Genomic DNA, 22,992 nt, shown 5'->3' on the forward strand with positions numbered 1-22,992 from the left:
CTATCGGCCGAACCACTTCTTCATGCACTTCTTGGAGAAAGTTAAGGGAGGGAGAGAGGCAATTCAATATCACGATTTTAACATTTTATGAACAAGGATAACTAAAGCGTTATATGCTTACAACATGTATTACATGGAATAGGATAACGGTTTGGTCACATGGCCAAGGCCTTTGTTAAACGCGGTATTACATGCAGACGATAATCTGATTTTGAACTGATCAAAGAGATGCAATTGACCTGTAATCTTTTCAACTTTGTTAGTGTCAGTCCTGGTTAAAAAGTTATAAGTAACATTCAAGGGAAAAGCTCCGAAAAAATATCGTTTTGTCATTGCATTGCCTTCTAAGGTTACGAATCCAAGTCAACTAGATACAACTGCCCCCTCAAAAAGCCACGGGAGTATCACGGGGATTTTACGGTAACGGATATCCCTTTGTCTGTGAGACTATTCCTGAGCGTTGCGATTAAATCATCCAAGCTATCAGGGTTGGTGTTGAGGCACTGAGCCAAGGGCAAAAGATGGAGCTCGCAAATGAATATGTTCGGCTATTCTACTTCTCTAGCAGAAAGACTACTTTGGTCATCGCACTGACAGTGACTCTGTTTCTGTCGATATCAGGTAGTATGTCTAGTTACTCGAAAAATTGCCTCGCGTTAGAGCATAGAATCTACAGACATTGCACACGAATAATTGAAACTCAATTCATGAAGACACTTTCAATACTGACTGCGTCTTATCAGGAAGGACACTTTCCTTTGTTCGTACAGTTCTTGTCGGTCTTCCGCACATTTTCTGGCGTAAATAAAACCACTTACGTGTTTGGGTATCTAACTTATACGGAAACTGATTTTCTATAGCTTTCGATAATACAATGTCAGTATTATCTACCTTCACGCTGCATATTTACGAATCAAACAATGTTTTACTTTCAGCATTTACCTTTAACAAGAAACCTCCAAATCCTTTCAAAGGAATTCTTGGCGAAAATGTTACTCTGGAATGGAATTTTACACTAACTTCCGCAGAAACGTTTCACTACTTTGTGTTGCTTGAGGACGGCCGGCACGACATGATTATATACACGGAAAGCAATGGAGCATCAACATATGATTCATACATTGGACGTGTTACACTGGCAAGAAATGGAACCCCGTCTTTTACGCTTATCAATCTGACAAGTGGTAACGATGGAAACTCGGAATACTGCCTTAAAGTGTCGACGAAGCTAAAGGACGACCCGGCAAAGACACATATGGATTGCACTCGCCTAGAGATACTAGGTAAGGTTACATTTAAACTGCACATGCACGTATTTGACATCTTATTCAGCCTTTTCCTTCTGCTTCCAAGTTTTTAAATGTGAAAGATGATAATGGAACAAAGTATTAAGATTCCTTTGAATGAGCAACTAAAAGCTGAAGGCCCTCAACAAATACCTGCCCCAAGAGACATCTCAACTATCCAAATAGTCCTAGGTTTCGGCAGACCTGGTACACAAACAACTCAAAGCTCTTAATTAGCCAGAACGGACTGACAAAGTCATCCAATCGATATTTGTTAGTAAGAAAATCTAACAAGAGCTAAAAATACAAGAGAGAGAACTGCCTATTGTAAATCAGTATTCTGTTGTTTATAAATTTCAATGTGACCTGTGCGATACAAGTTATGTAGGGTATACACTTCGGCATTTACACCAGCTCTTGTTCTAACATAAAAACCAATCTTCTTCTTTTGGCAAGCATCTTCTTAACAAACACCGCAATGTCCCAAAAGACCTTGACAGATATTTTTCTGTCCTTAAGAAAAGCACGAATAAGTTCGATTGTTAAGTTTACGAAATGTTGCTAACTAGAGAGTTAACACCATCTGTCAATGTTCAATCGGACTTAATTTAAGCAAAACTATTTGCATGACATTACATATTCAGATATTATGTCAATTTTGGTGAACTATTTCTGACAGTGACTTTATTTCAATTACTCCGAACTTGATCATGGCGTCATGACAACACGGAAACGTTTTTCGTTTTTATCGTTTATTTCCACTTGCTTATGTATATCTAAACCTTTACTTATAACTAAATTAAAGGGTTCAAAATTATCACCAAACTTGAATTTCAACTGAAAAATGATATAGCCTTGTTAGTCTTCTCCACTGAAAAGTTTTCGACTAACCTATTGCTTTATTCGTCTAAGATTTCTATTCAAAAATGAGAGAAGTTCTATCTTGGGTTTTTCAATCAGAAATTAAAACTGAGATTCCGTGATCAAATGGTAATATTTTTGTTTCATTGGTTAAAAGGTCAAGGGAAATATGCGGATTTCTGTAGTCTTGTTTTGAGGGTATTCTAGCTTCGGAAAAGTGATTTGCCGTAGTTTTTGTTCTTTCAAATTGGTTATTAGTTTACATTCTTAAATCTGTGGGCTTGTTTGAAAACTCATTAGAGCTAACATACCTTCGATCATTGTCACTGCCTTGACTAATATTTGATTTCTGCAGCTTTTGTGCTGAAGCAAGGTCAGAAAGATCACTGAAACAGACAGTCGTAATTGTACTGGTGTCAGCCACATAAGAGCATAAAAGGATTAAAGCTTTCCTGTTATAAATTCCTACATAAATAACATAAAAGTTATCTTAAGACTCTGCAAGGGAAAGATGTTTCGAAGAACAACTATACTTTTGTGAGTATTGCTTCTCCGCATGTTCCCGTTATCTTGGTTACTGTTCTGAAAAGGCCATTAGATAAACGACTGCGCATGCGTCAAAAGTATGTTAATTTCCACTTTTTATTAAACAAAATCTCATCTTCGCCGTCGTGAGCAAATCATTAGGGAGTTTAAGAAACGAGGACGGCAACGGTAACGACAACGCCACAAAACAATGGGCTTAATGAGCAAAAACAATCGCTCTGCACGTGCCTTTTACATTTTGGTACATTTCTTTACCGTCCTCTGGAAAACAACAACGTGAAATGACCAAATTTTAGGTTTTCTCGAGAACGGGAGCGTATGACGCAAAATCATCTTTATTTTTCCTTGCTTTGACGTCGTTCATACTAATTTAGTTCCTGGAGAGTTCGCCAGCATTTTCCAAGTTAAACAAATTTAAATGATTGCCAAAGAGTTACAAAAACGAGAAGTTATATTTTTAAATGACGTTCGCGATACCGTTGCCGTCCTCGTTTCTTAAACTCCCTATTGACAGAACTTGTTGTTAACTCAAGATTATTAACTTCTATGTAGGCAAAATCATGGCCAGTGCACAATTATACAAATCGCTTTGAAAAAAAAAAATTTGGCATGACTAAATGGCATCTCTGGCTGTGTAGTTAGTCTATTACTACAACCAAATTAATTGCCGGGCTGTTTAGTAAACATTATTGTTACTTCAGGATTGATTATGAGTGTTCTGTTTACCTGAGAATGCATTTCGATCCACTGGGACAAACGTCGGAGTCGGAGGAAAAAAATTGCAGCATATGCTTAACTGTTGAACGTTTATTAATTAAAAAAAAAAAGGAAATCCAAGAATGTTTTTATGTCAAGGAACTATCATGATAAACAACGCGCATTAAAATTAAAGGGGAAGTTTCACGCGAATTTGATGTCATTTCAAAACCCAAAAATGCTTGTCTGTCAACAGAAACATAAAATAATTGTCTAGTTTTGTAATTATTTATCACCCTAGAGCAATAAAACTGTCGATTAGTGCCTCTGGCTAGAGACAGAGTAGGTCGGAATGGATTGAAACTTGAAAAATGTTAGGCTAACGTTTTTCAAGTTCTCGCATTTTTGTTTTCAAAATGCGCTAGAATAGATCACGAGTTGTTCCTTTCAAGTAAAGAGTTGATTCCTTTCCTCTCGTTGTTCTAAAATTGTTTTGTAGCTATGTGAAGGTCTTATATCTTAATTTCTCATTTTTAACTAAACAGGTCAAAAATCCCATGAGACTTCCCCTTTAACACGAGCTAGGGATTAGTAGGGCATTTTTTTTTAATCACCTGTCATCCCCACTTTCTCTCAAGTTAATACCTTTTTATTTGCGTCTTAAGTTCGCAGCTTTAACGTACTTTAAATCACGTGCGCCAGACGTGAAAAAATCTGCGAATCGTAACCTCTCAAATTAATCAAGCAATCCGGCAACCCCTGCTTCCGGCCCTTCTCCATTCACATTGAGGAGCAAATGGCATTTTCTTTGTAGGGTTCTTCTGCTGATTTTGAGGTAACGTACTAAAGTTCGATTCTCAATAAAAAATTCAAACAAACGAACAAAGTCGAGACGTTCATTAAGAATACAGCTTTTTTTTTCTGGGGGAACAACCACACTTTTTCAACCTGTCATCAAGTAGTCATTCTGAGGATTCAACAATCCCATTCATAATTTCTTTCCACATAGTTTTCTTCCTCTGCACACGAAAAACAACTGAGGGATAGAGAATCGTGAGACACACATTGACGTCACAGCTCTACAATCCCTAGTCTTCCGTCTTGCGCGGGATTGTACCTAATAGGAAATCACACTTTTGTACGCTTAAAACGCGGGGAAGAATACTTGACAAGGAAATTTTTTCATACGACAGCAACATGAAGATTTGATCAAGCAAATATAAACAACAACAGCTTTATTTAATATATTTATATCTTTTACAGGAATACACAACCCGCATATACACTTAAAGGTTTTTGAGGTCTTCACCACAGATATTTACTAATGTGATCAACTTTTGTATCTTGATCGATTTTCTGAGACACTTTTAAATACATTAACGATGACGAGGATGTATGGGCCTTCATGATCAGAACTGAATTTTAAAGATGTCGATTTCCCTTTTCCAGCTTCCTCAACATTCAAGATATAAAGAACATATAAAAATGCAATATACTATTTAAAAAAAAAGCCGAATGAGTATTCAACAATGCTGAGCTATCTCGACCTTTCTTTTTTTTGCTGGGTTTAGGGTTAACACGACGGCTGAGGCTAAACTTTCAAAACCTTTATATCTCCAGAGCATTGAACGCATTAAGCTTAGACGAACTTTTTTCCTCTATTTGCAGTCATTTCATCTTTTCTTTTATAGTTCGCCCAGCCATCATTTCAATTTCAAAGAATCAAACAGTGAATGAGACAAATGACGTAAAGCTTTCCTGCAGCGCAACTGGTACACCCGCGCCAAATGTCACGTGGTCAAAGGCTGGCAACGAGAACGACACTCTCAGCTCTAACTCTTTCTTTACAATGACGAATATCAGCAGAGAACAGGATGGTTTATACCGGTGTACTGCAGATAATGGCCTCAGTAAAGCCGTTGCCTCAACAAGGATTACTGTTCAGTGTAGGTACCATACTAGAAACCATACGCAACAACAAAAAGTTCTGGTTAAAAAGTGCGCATTTATGGTTAAAACTCACACGCTGATCGGTGTGCAACAAAGTATCTTGCTGTATATAGACCTATATACTGTAAAATTAATTAAAATATAACCTTTTAGAGAGGCTGAAGGAGTTGCTAACGGTAAATCCTAGAAGACAGTGAAGAACCGTGCAAGCGTAAGAGGCATGTTAACAAATTCTTCTTTCAATTTCATATGTAAGAAAATTAAAAGATAACTGCAGATGGTTTCTGGTAGACCAGTAAAATGAATTTTGCTTATGAAGCTGATCATTGCCTTCGTTAAAATCTTCAGACGCACCTTCTATCGTTGTACCTTCCAAGAGATACAATGTTACTGAGGGTGATGACCTGTATCTTGAATGCAATGTTAGTGACGGCAGACCTTCTCCAACTGTCACGTGGTCAAAGATTAGCGGACTCAGCAACATCACATATCCACCTGGTGAGCGGCTGGCTATTAAGAATGCTAACAGAACCGAAGCTGGTACCTTCAAGTGCAGGGCCGACAATGGCATAGGGAAACCGGCAACTGCTACAATAGACGTCGATGTGTTCTGTAAGTTTGTTGCGTTTAGTCAACTTCTAGAATTGATAGCCAATACTGACATCTCCCTTTTGGATTAAAATATTGACTCTTGAAACGGTGCAACTTGACATCTATTACCGAAAATAGATGTCCCGAGACATTTTTCTTCACATGTAATGAAATTAAGTAATAGATTAAACACGACTAAAGAGTGTTTCCTCCGATTTCCAAACACCGAGAAGTAGGTTGGAAAAACGAGGCGCAGCCAAGTTTTTGATATAGCTCCTCAAACTATTGATAATTCTTGGAGAAATTCGAAGCAAAAGTTCATAAAATTTTATGATAGTTAAGATCGCATTTTCAAACCTCCTCCACGGTAGTGATTTCCTTTTATTTGGCTTGATGAGTTACTAATGAGTTTGAGAATTGTAGATAACATCTGGTATTATGCTGTGATTTCGTTCGTGAAGTTATTGTTTTCATTAAAATTTGTAGATGCACCCTCCATCGATTTTCAATCAAAGAGATTCAATGTCAGTGAAGGTAAAGACGTGCACCTCGAATGCATTAGTGACGGCAGACCTCCTCCTACTGTCACGTGGTCAAAGATTGACGGACGCAGCAATGTTACATATCCGCCTGGTCAGCAGCTGATTATTAGAAATGCTAACAGAACCGAGCACGGTACTTACATGTGTACTGCCTCAAACGGAATCGGAAGACAAGCTACCGCCACAATAGACGTCAGTGTTTTCTGTAAGTTTAGTGCGCTTGGTGAACCCCTAATATTATACTGGATCACAACATGGCGTTTGGAACGGTACATTTGGCGTTTAAAGAGCAAATAAGTGCCCCAAGACCTCTTCCTGTGATATTATTCTTTTATTTTGTATAATTTTGTTTTAATACAACTTGTATTACACGACTTCGCTTACAATACGACGCTTAAAGTACAATATTTACATCACATTTATAATACTTACGTTCAGTCATTTCAACTAACGTCGTCGGTTCAAAGCCTGAAGCTAAAAGACAAGACCGAAAGTTTACGTGGGATTTTTATGAATAACTTCATCAAAATAAGTCATGCCTGGAGAAAACAATAGGTTGAAATTAGCAGTACAATGACCTGCACGTGCAGGGATGATTTTGATGAAATTATTCATAAAAAATAATCCCACAAAACATTGCGGTCTTGTCTTTTAGCTTGATTTTAATCCGACAACGTTAATTGAAATAGCTGTATAACACTTACAATACGATACAATACAATACAATGCAATATTCACATTTCGATATAATACTATGTTGAAAACTATTTAGTTATATTAAATTCATTAAATTACTGACAGTACATTACGTTGCATCCTACAGAGATTTTACAACTATCTATGAAATAAAGGAAACTGCAGATAGCGTCCGGTAGATTAGTGAAATTATTTATTTTAATGCCGTGATTTTTCTTAAAGTTGTTTATTGTTTTCGTTCCAATCTGTAGATGCGCCCTCTATCATTCAATCTTCAAAGAGATACAATGTTACAGAAGGTGATGATATGCATCTTGAATGTATTACTAACGGAAGACCTTCTCCTATTGTCACGTGGTCAAACAATGGTAAACTCAGCAACATTACATATCCACCTGGCCAGCAGCTGACCATTAAGAATTCTAACAGAACCGAGGCTGGTACCTACACGTGCACGGCGTCAAATGGCATTGGGAAACCGGCAACAGCTACAATGGTCGTCAACGTATTCTGTAAGATTCTTACTTTTAGTCAACCCTTGAAATTGATCACCAAGATTAACATTTCCCTTGAATTAAAAACAAAAGAACGTTTCACTGGTACAACAAGACCACCAAAAACCTTCTGGAAAGACTCGTCAGTTGCTTTGTTCAATTGATTCAACGGATTTCCTCCCGCGAATTTAAACGCAAATTAATTAAAAATAAAGGATTGTCTAAAGAAGGGAGGTAAATGGAGTTATAAGTGTACCAATCCATGAATGAAATCAATCGATGAAAAATGTGATCATCCAAGTCAGAATAATGTTAAAAAACTATCCGACTTTTATGACACTGAATGATGTTTTCACAACCCGTGTAGAAGTTGGCATTAGTCTGAAGATACCTTTTGTTTACAGTGCTCAAACGTCAGTAAATAACTTGTGATCTTTTAAGGTCTACTATTACCCCGACTTTCATACTCGCTGAAGAGGGTAAAGTATTCTGGTAAGAAAACTAACACCTTTTTAATTTTCCCTCGTAGATCCACCGAGTATTGAAAGGGCACCCAGCAATCAAACACTGAACGAGACTCAAGACTTACGTCTGCAGTGTTTTGCAACTGGAAATCCACCGCCATTTATCACTTGGTCAAAACTGAGACCCAACCCCGGCCGAATCGACTCAGTTGATGGTGTTCTCATTGTAAACAATGTGAACAAGACCAGTTCTGGGGTTTACCAATGCAGGGCCAGTAATAAAATTGGGAGTGGCACAATCGCCTTGTCAACTGTGACAGTGAACTGTAAGTTGCAAATAACAACAAATGACAGCAACAAATAAAACATCAACTATGTGATAACCATTTATTACAATAAAATGGAATGCAAAGAATTAAAAGAAGAGGAGTGTGTAAATAACCATGCACATATCATCCGCTACGGTGGTAAATTTGGCCTCTCTAAGAGGAAACAAGTCCATAACTACAACTGATCGACAAATTGTGATTAATCCCATTTTGTTCATACCGGGCAGTTTGGTGATCGCACACGCTCGACAGATCTTTTAAGCCGAAAAACAAAACAAAAACAAAAAAAAAAAGAGCAAAAGCAAAAAAGGAAACGAGCACGTAATCCATAATTTTTTTCTCGTCATCACGGCGGAATACTTAAAAAAAATCGTCCCGAGCTCCCAACCTCTATTCTCACTTTTAAAAGCTGTTTAATGGTTTTAATTGCTATTTCCCCAGACAAACCAAGAGACACTAGCCTAACATCCAACGTCACCAGGAACACTGTGATCGAGGGCATACCAGTAACATTCACTTGCAGTGCCGACAGTGTTCCTTCTCCTCTGTATGAATTACGCTTCAAGGGCGTATCATTGGGTAGTTCCAGCGATGGTATGTTTACCATCCAGAAAGTACGAGCTTCCGACCAAGGAATGTATGACTGCGTACCTCGTAACATTCTTGGAATCGGGCGAATGGCAACTCTGAGCCTTACTGTGCTAGGTAAGTATAGGGAAAGAAAATGTATCTTCCTTTGAGACCAGTTGGTTTCAGTAGTTGTTCTTAGTCCATTAGTATACATGCCATTATCTCGGCGATAGATGACAAAGAGTACCCAAACGGCTAAGATGAATGAAATATGCCAGTGCTTTTATGTACATACGCAATGCCATCAACTACACAGTTTTTACTGTTCACGATGATTCTGGATCCCCTATCCCAAAATGTGACCTATTAGAATTGATTTAATGAAACAAGGTCTAAGAATTTACAAATTTGTTGTTATAAAATTGAGTTACCATGTGTCTATATATGATTGAGTTTTGTATTTCTCTATGTGCGATCGATGCTGAAGCAATAATTCTAAGGCGGTGTGAAGCCGTCTCGACGAGATGTTTTGCAGCTGTTGCATTTTGCCAAGCTAAGAGGCAGTGAAAACTTAAATGCAGAAAAGGAAAATAATAACATCTCGTGATGTGCTTTAAAATGGGGATGAAAATTGACTTTCAGTCTATATTGCCATTTGCTTAGCACTAATTTTTAATGAGACAGAATCTGGATTTCGTAACGATTTCTTGCCAAGACATGTTCATTACCAGCGAAATAACCTTAATATTCAATTCATACCTTGCTTTGTTTCAGTTCCACCTTTGATAGACTTTGTCTCCCACAATGCCACAGCAAACGAGACTGATGACGTCGTGCTGTTCTGCAATGCAACGGGAAATCCTCGTCCAAATATCACATGGACATTTCTGAATGGTCCCGAGACAAGTGTTATCAGAGTGGGTGAAAATCACACCTTGTCCAATGTAACCAGAAATCAAGCCGGGACTTATCAGTGCAGAGCCACAAACAACGTACTGGATACGAAGACAGCTAATGTTTATGTTGTAATAAATTGTAAGTACAGTATGTATGACGTAAGTAATTTTACATATAGAGCGTTTTCAATTAATTGTGGAATGTACTATGTTTGCGATTGACCATCGTGAAAACAAAACCAATTCAATAACTTCGGGCCAATCACAACAGACACAAACACCGCAACGAACCAATTAGAATCGGCGGGAAAACGCGTACGACCAAGTCATATTTGGTTTTGGTTTTGCTTCTCATTGGGTGAGAAGGTGGCGGGAGTTTTTGCTAACCAATCACAGAGCGTACTGAGTAGAGAAAAGCGATAGCAAATGCGAGATTGCTTTCAACACGCTCGGTGATTGGTAGAAGTGAAACAGAAAATCCATCATGGCTTGCTCGGCTTATAAGCTTTCCCGCCATTGTCGTCATTCACATGCATTTGCTTTGAGCTCTGATTGGTTTGTTTTTTAGTTGTCCTTTGCTGTGATCTGTTAACATAGAGTGTCCCAGAGTGTCCTGTATGTAATTACTTTGAGTTCGATGACATTCAATTGAACAATTCTTTATAGAAAAATAAATCAAACAAGGACTAGACGGCGTGTTCTCTCATCACTTCCTTCCCCTGCTCCACATCTGACTGACGTAGAACTTGGTTCCGTAATCGACGTTCTGCGAGCAAGTGGGTCCTCTTCTTCCATTCTACGTAAAGACCAATAAATTTTGAATCCTTCTTTTCCTGTGCCTTAGATAAACCAGAAATCAAAGACGGAGTCTCAAGGGAAATCTTGTCCTGGATAAACAAGGAAACGGAAGTAAGGTGTGAGGCAAAGGGCGTGCCTTTGCCAGATATTTCATGGAGTCACGGTGGCGAAGTAACATCCTTCGCACAGTATAAATCACGTGTCAGTACATTCAAGTTTACGCCTAAAGAACAAAAGGACTTTCGTTCTTACGAGTGCACAGCAAGCAATCTTCTTGGGTCTACGAAGCAGAAAATTACCATCGTAATGTTAGGTAAGTTTCATCCACGTACAGTGGAACCTCGCTTTAACAAAGTCGCTGGGGACCGGCCAAATTTGTTCGTTAAGTCGAGGGTTTGTTTTATCGAAACCTCAAAATAACGAGCCTGAGTGGAAACGACCATACTATAGTGCCAATGTCTATGACATATAATAAGCCGTTGGCTGAAAGGTTGCTGTCTCTTTACCATAAGGATTAAAGGATTTGTTGACTGTTTTAAGCGTTTATCTTCTGTCGCGTGTTGACCTTGTAATTCGTTATATCGACTGGTAGATTTACCGTTAGGGCTTCCGGATTATGTTTGTTATATAGAAGAATTCGTTATATCGAGGTTCTATTCCATACATTTTACCGTAACTTTGGCCGGGGCATAGAATATCGTTCGTTATATCGAGGACTTCGTTAAATAGAGGTCCATTAAATCGAGGTTCCACTGCTGAGTGCAATAAACAACAACAAAGACAAGGAGGGCATTGACTACTGAACAGAGCGAACACAAGAATAATTCCAGAAGTTAACTGAATGACACGTCTACAGTTATATTACATATTTACAGAATGACCAGCTGCCAGTTGCTTAGATAGCCCACTTCTTGGAGCAGAGTATCACAGAGGTCATGGGCTCGAATCCCATTCAAGTTTGAACGCCATGGTTGCTCATTTAATTAATTAATTAATTAATTAATTGTATTTCTAGTTAAGCCACAAGCACCAATAATCCTGCAAATCGAACCAGGGTTTGATCACTTGAAAATCCATTGGAAGGCGTCCGTCACCAATTCTGCTGCTCCTGTTTTGGATTACCTGGTGCAAGTTCAGGAGAAACATGAGCCAGAGGGTTGGAGGAATTGCACTCAGATTAGCAAATCACTGATGTGTACTATAAATGATCTGAAAAGTAACACGGTTTATGTTGTACGAGTCGCCGGAAGGAATGTTGTTGGTTACAGTGAATTTACGGTGAAAGAAACTCAAACATTAGCTACAAATGAGGAACATGAACCTAAAGGTGAGATAATGTCAAACACTCTTACCACTAGGCTTCTTCGTTTGAAAGTTGTTTCTATCGCAGGGAGTTTCCCAGGTGTATTAGTGACGGGGAGACATCAAGGGGTGAGTATGCGCTTGGTGACCTGGCGAAAAGACTTCCGCTGGTACCCTACTTTTAAAGAGTTTTCATCCGACGAGGAATGGACTTTTTACGTTGCAGGGCCCCAGCTGTTTTAGCCTAACAGTACTATTCCAATCTTCCAACTATTGTGTTCATTTTGTTTATTTTACTTTATTATATCCACATGTTGGTGAGCCTGTACCTGTTTTCTGGGAGTTTTGAAGGCGTTCAAATTTTAACAAATATGTAGGAACCAGGAGTTCATTAATTAATGGGCTCTTGTGGAACTTAACTCGCGACTGCTGGTTAGATGTCTGGAACCGGAAAATTTTTCCAATTTCGATCATTTTGTCAACAGACACTATTTCACGAAATCAATGTTAGCACACACCCAGTACGCCGAGAACGGTCTGTTAATTATAATTTCTGTAAATCATGTCATGAGTTGTTATCAATTTTTCCACAATCAAATGCTTGGAATATAAATGCTTCACAAGGATTCCTGGACGAACAGGAAGACAGACCAGCGGGCAGTTAGTTGTCGTCATTTTCTAAAATAAGCTGTTTATTATCGATGGGAATTAATAATTCAAGGCATATTTGAGCGTTCATTTTAACTGATCTCCTATTGAATATTCTTTTAGATATTGGAAAAACTGATAAACAGCAGCAAGCTCTGCCGAGATATACCGTTGACGCCATCATCGGAGGTGTGATAGGTTTCATTGGTCTTGTGGTGATGATTGTTGCTATACTGTCTGAAAAACTAAAGTGTCGCCAAGGTTTGTATTTTACAAACTATAACAATTATATCAGTCTGGCCAGGCAAGCAACGGAGCTCCTAAAAATGCCACTCGCCTAGACACTGTGAGAGTGTAGTTGTTCTTCCAACAAACAAATAATCACAAACAAACCAACAAATAAAATAGCGATAAACGGAAAGATGGCGTTAAATTTAGAGATAGGATTTTCGACCTGGGTGATATCAGGAGTATATGGCTGACTCATGGCTCACTCTGTGAGCCAAACTCGTTTCCAGAGTCTTTCATTTCCAAGGAAAGGAGACCCTGGAAGCCATCTTGGCAGTGAGCTCCGCAATTAGTTTCAGAAGTAACAAAACTGTACGTATATAATTAAGAGTTATTTTGTAATTTAGTAATTAATGGAAGGTTTCAAGAGTAGAAGAAATAAACTTCCTTGCGTGCCACAGAATCATAATGTACAATGTTTTCCTTGAAGTGTAATTATTTACTTGTTGAACAACATTCACAAATGACCTTTGTATCAAAGGCTCAAGAGTTGTGGCATTTTCGAATTCTTTTGTTTCAGGTCAGCTGACAATCAACGAAGGTGAAAGGTAAGCGCTAAGCTATAGCTATATGATAACTTAACCAGAACTAAGGACACAGAAGGGCTACTTTATTTCTACATGTTTAAACCTTTAACCCCTTATTTCAGAAAACAAATTCCCCTATATTGTCCCCATGCTTTTCTCATAAAAGTGTTGGGGAGAACGAAAATTCTTCAATGATCATATCCTTAGTTCTCATGAACTCAGGGTTGAATAAGCAATGAAATTAAAAGGAGAAATATGATGCTGATCACTGTTAGGGCAGGGTTAATTCAGTCTATTCAGTCTCTAAATGTAGGCCAAAAAAGAGAGGTACTTGTTCCAAGGGCTGTTTTTAACGCCAGTGCCACTTTTATCGGTAAATAATAAACAATAATTATTTTAATTACCAAGTATGTTAAAAAGGAGGCAGACATTAATTCGGTTGGGCCCTGTTATGTGTATGACATGATAGAGCGGTTTCCAATTGAGTGTCGTAAAACCAAAACCAAAGTAATTTCTCTGGCCAATCGCAACAAATGTGAACAACACATCGAGCCAATCAGAATTCGAAGCACATACATATAACTGGCGCCAAGCGCGGGAAAACGTGTGCGACCAAAACAAAATTGGTTTTGGTTTTGCTTCTCATTGATTGAGAAAGTGACGCGAGCTTTGTTGACCAGTCACAGAGTATAATAATGGAAACCAAAGCAAACGCGAAATTACTTTCGATACTCAATTGAAAACCGCTCTAGCTTACTGTATTTCGTAATCTTTCATTTGAAAATACTCTTGAAACAAAGGCTACATAATTTTCTTATTCATAACTTTTAAAAATCTTATGTTTAGAAGGTGTTCGATGTCTCAATAGTCATTTTATTTATTTCAGCTGCACACATGATACTGCTGTTTGTTTCCTACACAGTTCAGAAGATCATTACATATTGTTACTTTAGAATAATTTAAATGAATAAGTATTAGCTAAAACATACCAAAATCATATCATTTATCTGACATTTTCTTTTCCGAAAAAGCCCTAAAGTGGAAGCAACGGGGCATGCTAATAAAGCCTTTGCGGAGAATCCAGTGAACGATCTTGAAGCAGAGGTGAGTAGCCTATTTTTTTTCTCTTCGATTCAGAAGTAAGTTAAGTTGACATTCAGATTTAAAGGTGATGCATCATTAGTAACTGAATTTATTTTGTGTGATAAGATGTTAACTTGGAAATCTGTAGTCTGTACGTTAGTGAATCGATTCAAAATGTATGCTATTCCGAATGTCACGAAATTTCTCAAATCATAGATAATTCATGAAGAAAAAACAAAGGAAATCACTACCGTGAAGGAGGTTTGGAAATGAGATCTTAATTATCATAAAATTTTGTGAACTTTTGCTTCGAATTTCTCTTAGAATTATCAATAGTTTGAGAAGCTATATCAAACACTCGAAAGAATGTTTCCTCCTATTTCCAAACACCTCGAAGTTGATTAAAAAAAAAAACTCGGCTGCGCCTCGTTTTTCCAACCTAGTTAGTTTGAAAATCGGAGGAAACACTCTTCCTCGTGTTTGATTTATTACATATCAAGTTAACCATTTTTCGAGTCAAGCCACTTATATTTTTTCCTTTAATATCATTTTGTCGTATATTTCCCTTCAAATCATTTCTTCTGTGTCAACGCGATTTTTGCTATGCCATAGCTATTTTGTTACCGCAAACAGTTCATTGCCTGTTTCATGCATGAAGCGGGTAATATTTTATATCAGTCAAGTTGCGTGCACATTTTTATATATCAAAAGAAGGGCAATCTCTTTCCCTGAGCCCGCTTTCCTTTTGTTCAGCACCAAGAAAGCGGACGAGTAAAGGGAATACGGAGAAGTCTGTAGACCGCAGTCCGCAGGCAAAAATTATCCTCTTTATACAGTTAATCCCATTTCCTACAATGTCGTCCAGCAATTATCGGACGGTTCACAGATACAAGCCCAGTTTCCAATTGTCCAATTGACAATACTCAAGAACCTTTTTATTTCTTTTAAGGAGCAAGTGTGATGAGAAAAGACGTTTCACGTGGAGTTAGATGCTCAATATCTAGTCATGGGTTTCGCGTTTCTAGTTTCAGCTGTAATCAGCATCCACAGGGAAAGATCACTTGCAGAATACACTGTAGATGACAGCTAAAGCTTGTATGGAAAAAGCTGTGTACAACAACAACCACAACAACAACAACTTTATTTTCACGTTCCTTTTAAGATTGCATTGATACATATATGAATATTTAGTTAATTTAAAGTGGTGGCAACCCCAGCTGGGCTAAGTCATAATATTTGTGTCTCATACATGTAACAGTACTCGCTAGGTAGTGTGATTGAGATCTGCACTGAAGGAGTGTGCGTTCTAATAGAAAGGCTCATTATCTTCACCGAATGTTTCACAAAACATTTGGGGGTTAACTGGTGCAAACGTATTCCTGTTTCGTTTGGAACGGGATACAGTATTAATTTTGTAGTGCCGGCAACAGCAGATAAAAGAGTGTCACTTTCATTTGGTGTTGTTTGTGTGTCGATGTTGCTAAGTCTTAAATTTGATTTTTCAGTTTTTCCGTTGATTGGAAGCAACTAGGAGTAAAATAAGCAGTTTAAGCAGTTACAGACTTAAACCTTTTAGAATAGTTTCAATGAGCAATAAATCGTCACGGCGTGACACCAAATTAAAAAAGACACTTTTTCTACGATTTTACAAATAACACTTCAGGATATTTTACGAGTTGCGCAGCTACTATGAGTATTTATATAGTATTTAAATTTCGTGTGTATTTTTTTTTAATATAATTAAGAAGGAACGTACTGCGGTAACAGAAAGCAGTCAATTCGGGGCAATTCATTGCCATACTTGCTCCATTTTAGTAAAATGACGGTACTAGTGGAATAAAACCGAATGTCTAATATTGGATAAACGGACAGTAAGGACATCTCTCTAGCATTATGTACATAGATAAGTAGGTATAATTTTTGTGGTGAAGTGGCATTAATTATAGCACCTGCTTAGTCTAAAAAATGACAACTATGGCCGAAAATTCGGCTTTCAAAGAGTGTTTTACATGTTAACTTAATGACCGAATATTTGTTACGAAATTAGAAAAGCCTTAATTGGCGTTACTCACAGGTAGCTTTCTTCAACTATAGTATTGCAAAGAAAAAAAAAAGAAAGAAAGAAAAGATAAGGTCAGGTCTTCTCAAAAACTGAAGGTACCAGAATAACAGGTTTATAAAATGGAGAGAGTGAAAGTTAAACGAACTTTATTGTCCTGTTTACTTATATTGGGGGTCTAAATAAAGTATTCCCTTTTTGTAAAAGCTCGCTTCCTGTTTTTGTCCAGTTAGTCTGAAAGTCTTTAAAACGATTCGTCTACGGCGTGCTACAAACTGACCGGCGTTGAAATAATGATTTGCTGTTTTCAGTTTTATCTTGCTTCCCGAGACTCATTTTAATACTTCACCGCATCCCGTCCTTAAATCTGAGAACATATTTTGCCTCGCAACCTGATAGCTTTTCCTGCTCTTAAATTGCCAAAATCTCGTACACAGCGTTGATTTTAATCTACATTGCAAGTTACATCCTATCAACCGGTGTTGGGCTGTCATATTTTTCTCGCACACATGTGTTCGTCAGGGTTTGAAATCCATACCTTCTTTCGGTGCTAATGCTAATGTATCGCGTGCCTTTCATTTCCGGTCCATATCCAAAGCTATTTACGTCTTCAAGTGGTATTAGCCGTTAATTTATTTAGAATATCAACGAAACGACGACTCATAAGCTGGAAACCTAAACCGTGAAAGTGGTTGCCTTTTGGTTTATACGAGCGAAAGAAAAGCTCGAATAGTACGGCTTTAATTCCGCATTTTACGGACCAAAGGTCACAATGCCTGTTTGTTTTACATTTAATTGACATTATTAAAAAATTTAAGCAAACAGTGACGCGTCAACGCCAATTGGCGCTTAGTGAATTGAGCATGATCCGTTGAAAGGTTACAGGACATGCTGGTATTGTTTTAAAAGGATCAACGAAAGAGACCTTAAGTGGAATTCGCCTTTAACCTGAAATCGATATTAATTCTGTTCTTTGCAGTAACAGCTTAAAACCTCGGCTTATCTTGTATCGAAATCCACTAACAATGTTTTACATTTAAAACACCGCATGTTTTGACAAATTCAATATTGGACTACTTCTTAATCCTTTCGTGACTTTTCGGAGAGAGTTAATTTTTTTGTACGGTACGCATCTCGTCCCCACCCCCTTAAATTTTGTTAACAGAAACAATACATTGGTTGTTTGGAATTTCTAGAATAAAGGCGAAAACATACTTATCTGAAAAGAGGTGTCATCTGTTCATCTGGTGATTGGAGATCACATTGCGGTGCATACTTTGTAAGACCGATTTTGTCACAACGGTTGTTTCATTGTAGAAAGACTTAGAAGGCTATATGGTACAAGCCAATTTCACTCTAAATCTACTCTTGAAAACTCCCTTTAGCAACTGAAGGACGTCTGTAGTCTGACGGGTGTTCTGAAAAGCTTCTACTTGCTTCTTACAAGGAAAAATGTGCAGCAATTCTGGTTTCGTGATCGTCACGCTAATCTACATATCCTCAGGTAAGCTTGCTTTCATATCGAAGGTTTCTTGTTTAGAAAAAAAAACATAGTTTCCTTTAGGTGCCACTAACTAAGAGTGGTCTGTGGTTATTTCCGCAGTACGAAAACTGGGCGTAAACACGGTGCCAAGAACAGTGATTGTTACTGAGGAAATTCCGGAGGGTTTCTCTTCTGTATTTACCGTTTTTGCCTTTCAGGCATTGCGCGCGTCTTGCAACAACGGAACAGAAATGATATCTGAATGATTGCTTACTAAACGCAATTAAATCTGCGCGATGAAGCTGTACTTAGATATATCTCGCCCTATGCGACGGGAAGGAATAATTGGCATCATTCATATGTTTCATTTCCATAATTTCTGCATAATTAAATTTGATGATATAGATAAGTCTCGACATCTGTGCTACTCAGTTCCAAAACGACAGCCTAGGTTTCGAGGCAACTGATTTTAGTGGGGAAATATATGTGTGATGTGGTGGGAAGCGGTTGGTGGAGTCGTCAATTCCGGCATACATTCTCATGATACATTTGCCTCTGCCATCACACGAGAATAAGTACAGACAAATCATAATTGAATATCTCGTGAGCGACCACCTCCGAGGGTGAAAGAAAAGTGATCGCTTTGTGAAAGATTCTAAATAAAACGCTAACACTAAGAACTCAATATTCTGGTTTCAGTCGGGGGGGTGGTAGCTGGAGATTGCTCACTTGAAGAGATTCAAATAATGTCGATCTAAAACTTCACTGTGCCCTTTCCTGCAAGTATGGCCTTGTTAGCCTGAGTTAACGACCAAAATTACATGTATGTGTTTAGACAGCTACTGTAAGTTAAGGGCCGCTTGAAACGAACTTTTCAGGAGTATCATTTCTTCATATTGTTAGCTCAGGCAATAACCTGGACGAAGGAGCCAGCTAATCCTACATTCGGAGTGGCTGGTGAGAACATCACTCTTGAATGGCGCTTCAAAGAGAAGCCGTTTGTCTATTTCCAACTGAGCAGACTCGAAAAAACCAGGCACAAGAATATTATTTTGTATAACTGGGATGGAGGAGAAACTGTCTATCAAAAATACCGAGGACAATTTGCTTTGGCGAAGAATGGAACGCCAGCGTTTATGCTAATTGAAGCTGAGGAGGGTGACGAGACTGAATATTGCTGTGAGGTTAGCACAAAAGTCGATAATGATGACAGATGTGTCCAACTGAAAATATTAGGTAAGTCTTGTTAATGAGTTACCTTCTTTATAGATTCCCAAAGGTGGGCATGGAGCCCAAAGCCTTAATCAACTTGATGCATGGACAAAAACACTGATTGGAGCCCCAGACGGGGCCCCAGAGCCCTAATTTTTCTGTCTTGAGCACTGCCTTTATTCCAGGCCATACCAGTTTCCTTATGTCCGTCAACCAATAAGCAAGGTTGGTCGGCCGGATTGTAAGGTGCTGCGCAAAAGTCGTGTAAAAATCTCACAGTAATAGTAAAAATAATTAATAATATGATAATAATAGTTTGAATTGAAATATACCTAGTAGGTTGAATGATTAAAGAGGATCGCTGACCTGATTCTAATCTGGTCACCAGTACTTTGCTTTTCTCCTCCTATAAAGCTGAACTTGTCGCCAGAAGTACATTTAGTTTGGTTCTGCTAGGCAAACAGAAAATCATATCACACAAGAAATCGAAAGGATAACTACAAAAAAATATGACAAAATAGCAAAACAAAACAAAGTGAATGAGCACGCAGGATAGAGACGAAGCAAATAATGCCCGAATTAAGCTGATTCAAAAGGCCGTTCTTTAGAGGATTGACAAGGAATAGGAAATTGTATAGCATATGAGGTTGAGCCAAAAGAAGAAATCACCATTCAGTTGAAAGTTGTTATCAACTGTTAAAAATCGCGTTTATCGGAGGTTTAGGTTCACACGGTTAATTACTAGTCCCCATAAAACGGGAGAGGCGGCTAATCAGCATGCGGGGAAAGACTACCATTGCCGTACTACTCCTGGAGAACACTTCCCGGACAGTTCGGAAACTGAACAAGTGTTGTTTAAAATGATAATATACAGCGAAAATACTGCTTGATCAGGGAATATAGACAAGAGTCTATTAAAATGTAACGTGGTTCCCTTCAAACTGAGTGATATCACAAGTTGTCCAAAAGGCAAGCGTCTCAAGCATAATTGAATTGGTCGCAGCGTTATGTTGATTCTAATTAAAAATGATCTTCCGCTGTTGAGTCTTAAAATGACGGGGAAATTTGACACGCTAGCATTCAGATGAACTATTTTACCCTTCTAGCTTCATGCATTATAATTCTACAATTTCCTGTTTTGCACAGTGACACTAAGGTGCTGTTTGATGGGTTACTGTGGATCCCATTCACTGACTGAAGAGCTGGAACCTCACTGCACAGTGAGATATAAAAATGTTCACAAATAAAGCACGACCGGAATGTGCGTGTACCTCTTCTTGTAGAATTCACTTTTTTATTGACGATTTCCTCCACAAACCGGACGTATTTCATAGTTCAAAGTTTGGCCTGTCAAATAACATCCATTTTAGAATAATATTGAATAAACAGCTGTTACCACCTTTAATTTGATAGCCAGACCCAGCATAGCGATTTCAAGAAACCAAACATTCAACGAAACTGATGACGTGACATTGTTCTGTAACGCAACTGGTAAGCCGACGCCCACCGTGACATGGTCGAAACGAGGAAACATGGAATGGAAACATCCCAGATCTCTTCTTCCGTTAAACAACATAAGCAGATACCAAGATGGCGAGTACTGGTGCACTGCAGAAAACAGTGTTAGCAATGTAACTGCCTCCGTCATAGTAACTGTAAACTGTAAGTATCGGTATACAGTGTACTAAGAATTTGGTACCATAAAAATAGTTGAAATATTGGCCACATTAGAATTGCCCGTTGCCATAGTGTCAGCCTAGCAATCAGTTTGGTTAACATCTAATGACCGATAGCACTTTACATTTCATTCAAACTGTTGTTAATTATGGTGCATGAAAAGCTTTTTAGTGACCGCCACTAATAAGTGTGGTTAGGCCTTCTCCATAGCAACACAAACCTCTACTAAAACATGACAAAATTTGTTCGTAATGTCTTAATACAACTTTCAAGCCGTGGAATGGACGAACTGAACCGAACAATCAAGCAACTCAAATGAACGCAAGAACGAGCAATGAACAACCGATGAGCAAACAGATAGCACATATTTTAGTGAGCTCTTGATGAAAGCAAAAACCATTCGTATTCCTCAGAAGGTCTGTCATTCTCCTCAGGGACTCAGTGAACTGACCCAGTAGCGAGTTCAAGAAACGCCAAACAGTGAAACGGACGAAGGGATAACACAAGTACTAGCGAGGAAAAAAATTACAACTTAATCTGGGGGGAATCTCTCCGACCACACGTTTCATTAATGCTTAATTAATTAGTTTTCGGAGTCCTTGTCACTGTGGAGCCTTATTCTTCATTAGCATTAAGCCAACAAAACGTATATCTCCTTGTTATAGACTCTCCCTTGATTAATTTATCTGCGACGAGCTACAACTTTACTGAAGGAGATGATCTTAGCCTTGAATGCATTAGCGACGGTCACCCTCCGCCTCATGTCACGTGGGCAAAGGTCGGCGGACTCGGCGGCATCACAAACCCAGTTGGTCAGCGGCTGACCATCAGGAAAGCCAACAGAACCGAGGCTGGTACCTACACCTGTACCTCTGCAAATGGCATCGGGAAACCAGCAACCGCTGCTATGAAAGTCACTGCATTCTGTAAGTATTTTCATTATTAGTTGAAAACTGAACTGAAAATCATTTTCGATCTGCAGTTAACCCAGTTGTTACCGCTTCTCCAAGTTTCCATGAAATTCTGGCTACATTCTAAACCGCATAAATTGTTTTTCAGTTATATATAGTGGTCTAGAAAAAGAGATGAACGTTCCCGCGTGTCGCTTTTGAGTCTAGAGAAACCTTCTGAAAACCATCAACTCAGTTTACCAATCTCAGCGCACAGTTTTGGAACATTTTTAAGGTCATATAAAGCTCCGACTTCCTCAGTTTATCAGTTTCACCTTTAGAGTAAAGGAAGTTGGAGTAAAGGAAGGAGTGAAGGAGATATGTGCAGAAATGCACGCTAATGAGATTCATCTGGTGTCCCCTAACCTTATTCCCACTAAAGCACACATAATTCTGTCAAAGATGAAGTCATATGAAAACGACAAAAAGGCCTGTTTTAAATGAAGTACCCAAATTCAGGGTTAGGTACATTTCTGGACAAAAGTGGAGTGAAGGGCAAAAAAAGGTTTGTTTTCAAAATTATAAAATATGTAAAGCATAATAGAGTAACTTTATCGTCTCTGATTGACGCTTCTTCGTCGTTAAAGTTTCTCCAAGTGTTGTCAGTAAAGTCAGCAATCGGACACTGAATGAGACTCAAGACTTACGTCTGGTGTGTAACGCGACTGGAAATCCACAGCCACAGATCACGTGGTCAAAGGAATCCGAACCTAACCCCTTAGACTCGATTGACGGTGCTCTGACTATGAAAAATGTCAACAAAAGTGATTCTGGAGTTTACCTGTGCAGTGCCAGTAATGGCATTGGAAGTGACACAATCGCCTTATCTACTGTGATAGTCAACTGTAAGTTAAATTTTCTTTATTTTGTTGTGATTTGCCATATAAAATGGCAAATAAACTGGGGGCTTGTTAGTCACGTGATTAACGACTGGAAATTGGAAGTTTTTATCCAGGCGCTAATCGCATAAACTTCTTTGACCGAGACTTGACTTTAATCCAACTTAATTTAACGTCATCTACACCAGTTTTAAGTAGAAGTCCA

The 22,992-nt window shown here is 38.4% G+C and overlaps 1 protein-coding gene across 1 annotated transcript in view; it reads left to right on the plus strand.

The window, feature by feature from the left end:
* The window catches only part of LOC146457908 (hemicentin-1-like), a 32,392-nt gene continuing 9,400 nt past the window's right edge, over positions 1-22,992 (plus strand). Inside the window, exons 1-20 of the mRNA XM_085091400.1 lie at positions 1-621; positions 936-1,283; positions 5,081-5,335; positions 5,688-5,951; positions 6,417-6,677; positions 7,420-7,680; positions 8,192-8,452; positions 8,897-9,160; positions 9,800-10,060; positions 10,766-11,032; positions 11,735-12,046; positions 12,793-12,930; positions 13,478-13,505; positions 14,516-14,588; positions 15,826-15,970; positions 18,074-18,130; positions 19,013-19,345; positions 20,735-20,983; positions 21,664-21,924; positions 22,536-22,793. Of these exons, the coding sequence (XP_084947526.1) occupies positions 522-621; positions 936-1,283; positions 5,081-5,335; positions 5,688-5,951; positions 6,417-6,677; positions 7,420-7,680; positions 8,192-8,452; positions 8,897-9,160; positions 9,800-10,060; positions 10,766-11,032; positions 11,735-12,046; positions 12,793-12,930; positions 13,478-13,505; positions 14,516-14,588; positions 15,826-15,970; positions 18,074-18,130; positions 19,013-19,345; positions 20,735-20,983; positions 21,664-21,924; positions 22,536-22,793 (4,396 nt within the window). The 5' untranslated portion in view covers positions 1-521. The remainder of the gene's footprint in view (positions 622-935; positions 1,284-5,080; positions 5,336-5,687; positions 5,952-6,416; positions 6,678-7,419; positions 7,681-8,191; positions 8,453-8,896; positions 9,161-9,799; positions 10,061-10,765; positions 11,033-11,734; positions 12,047-12,792; positions 12,931-13,477; positions 13,506-14,515; positions 14,589-15,825; positions 15,971-18,073; positions 18,131-19,012; positions 19,346-20,734; positions 20,984-21,663; positions 21,925-22,535; positions 22,794-22,992) is intronic.

Source organism: Pavona decussata, unplaced genomic scaffold, assembly GCF_977016875.1.
Source record: "Pavona decussata unplaced genomic scaffold, jaPavDecu1.1 SCAFFOLD_236, whole genome shotgun sequence".
Taxonomy (NCBI): Eukaryota; Metazoa; Cnidaria; class Anthozoa; order Scleractinia; family Agariciidae; genus Pavona; species Pavona decussata.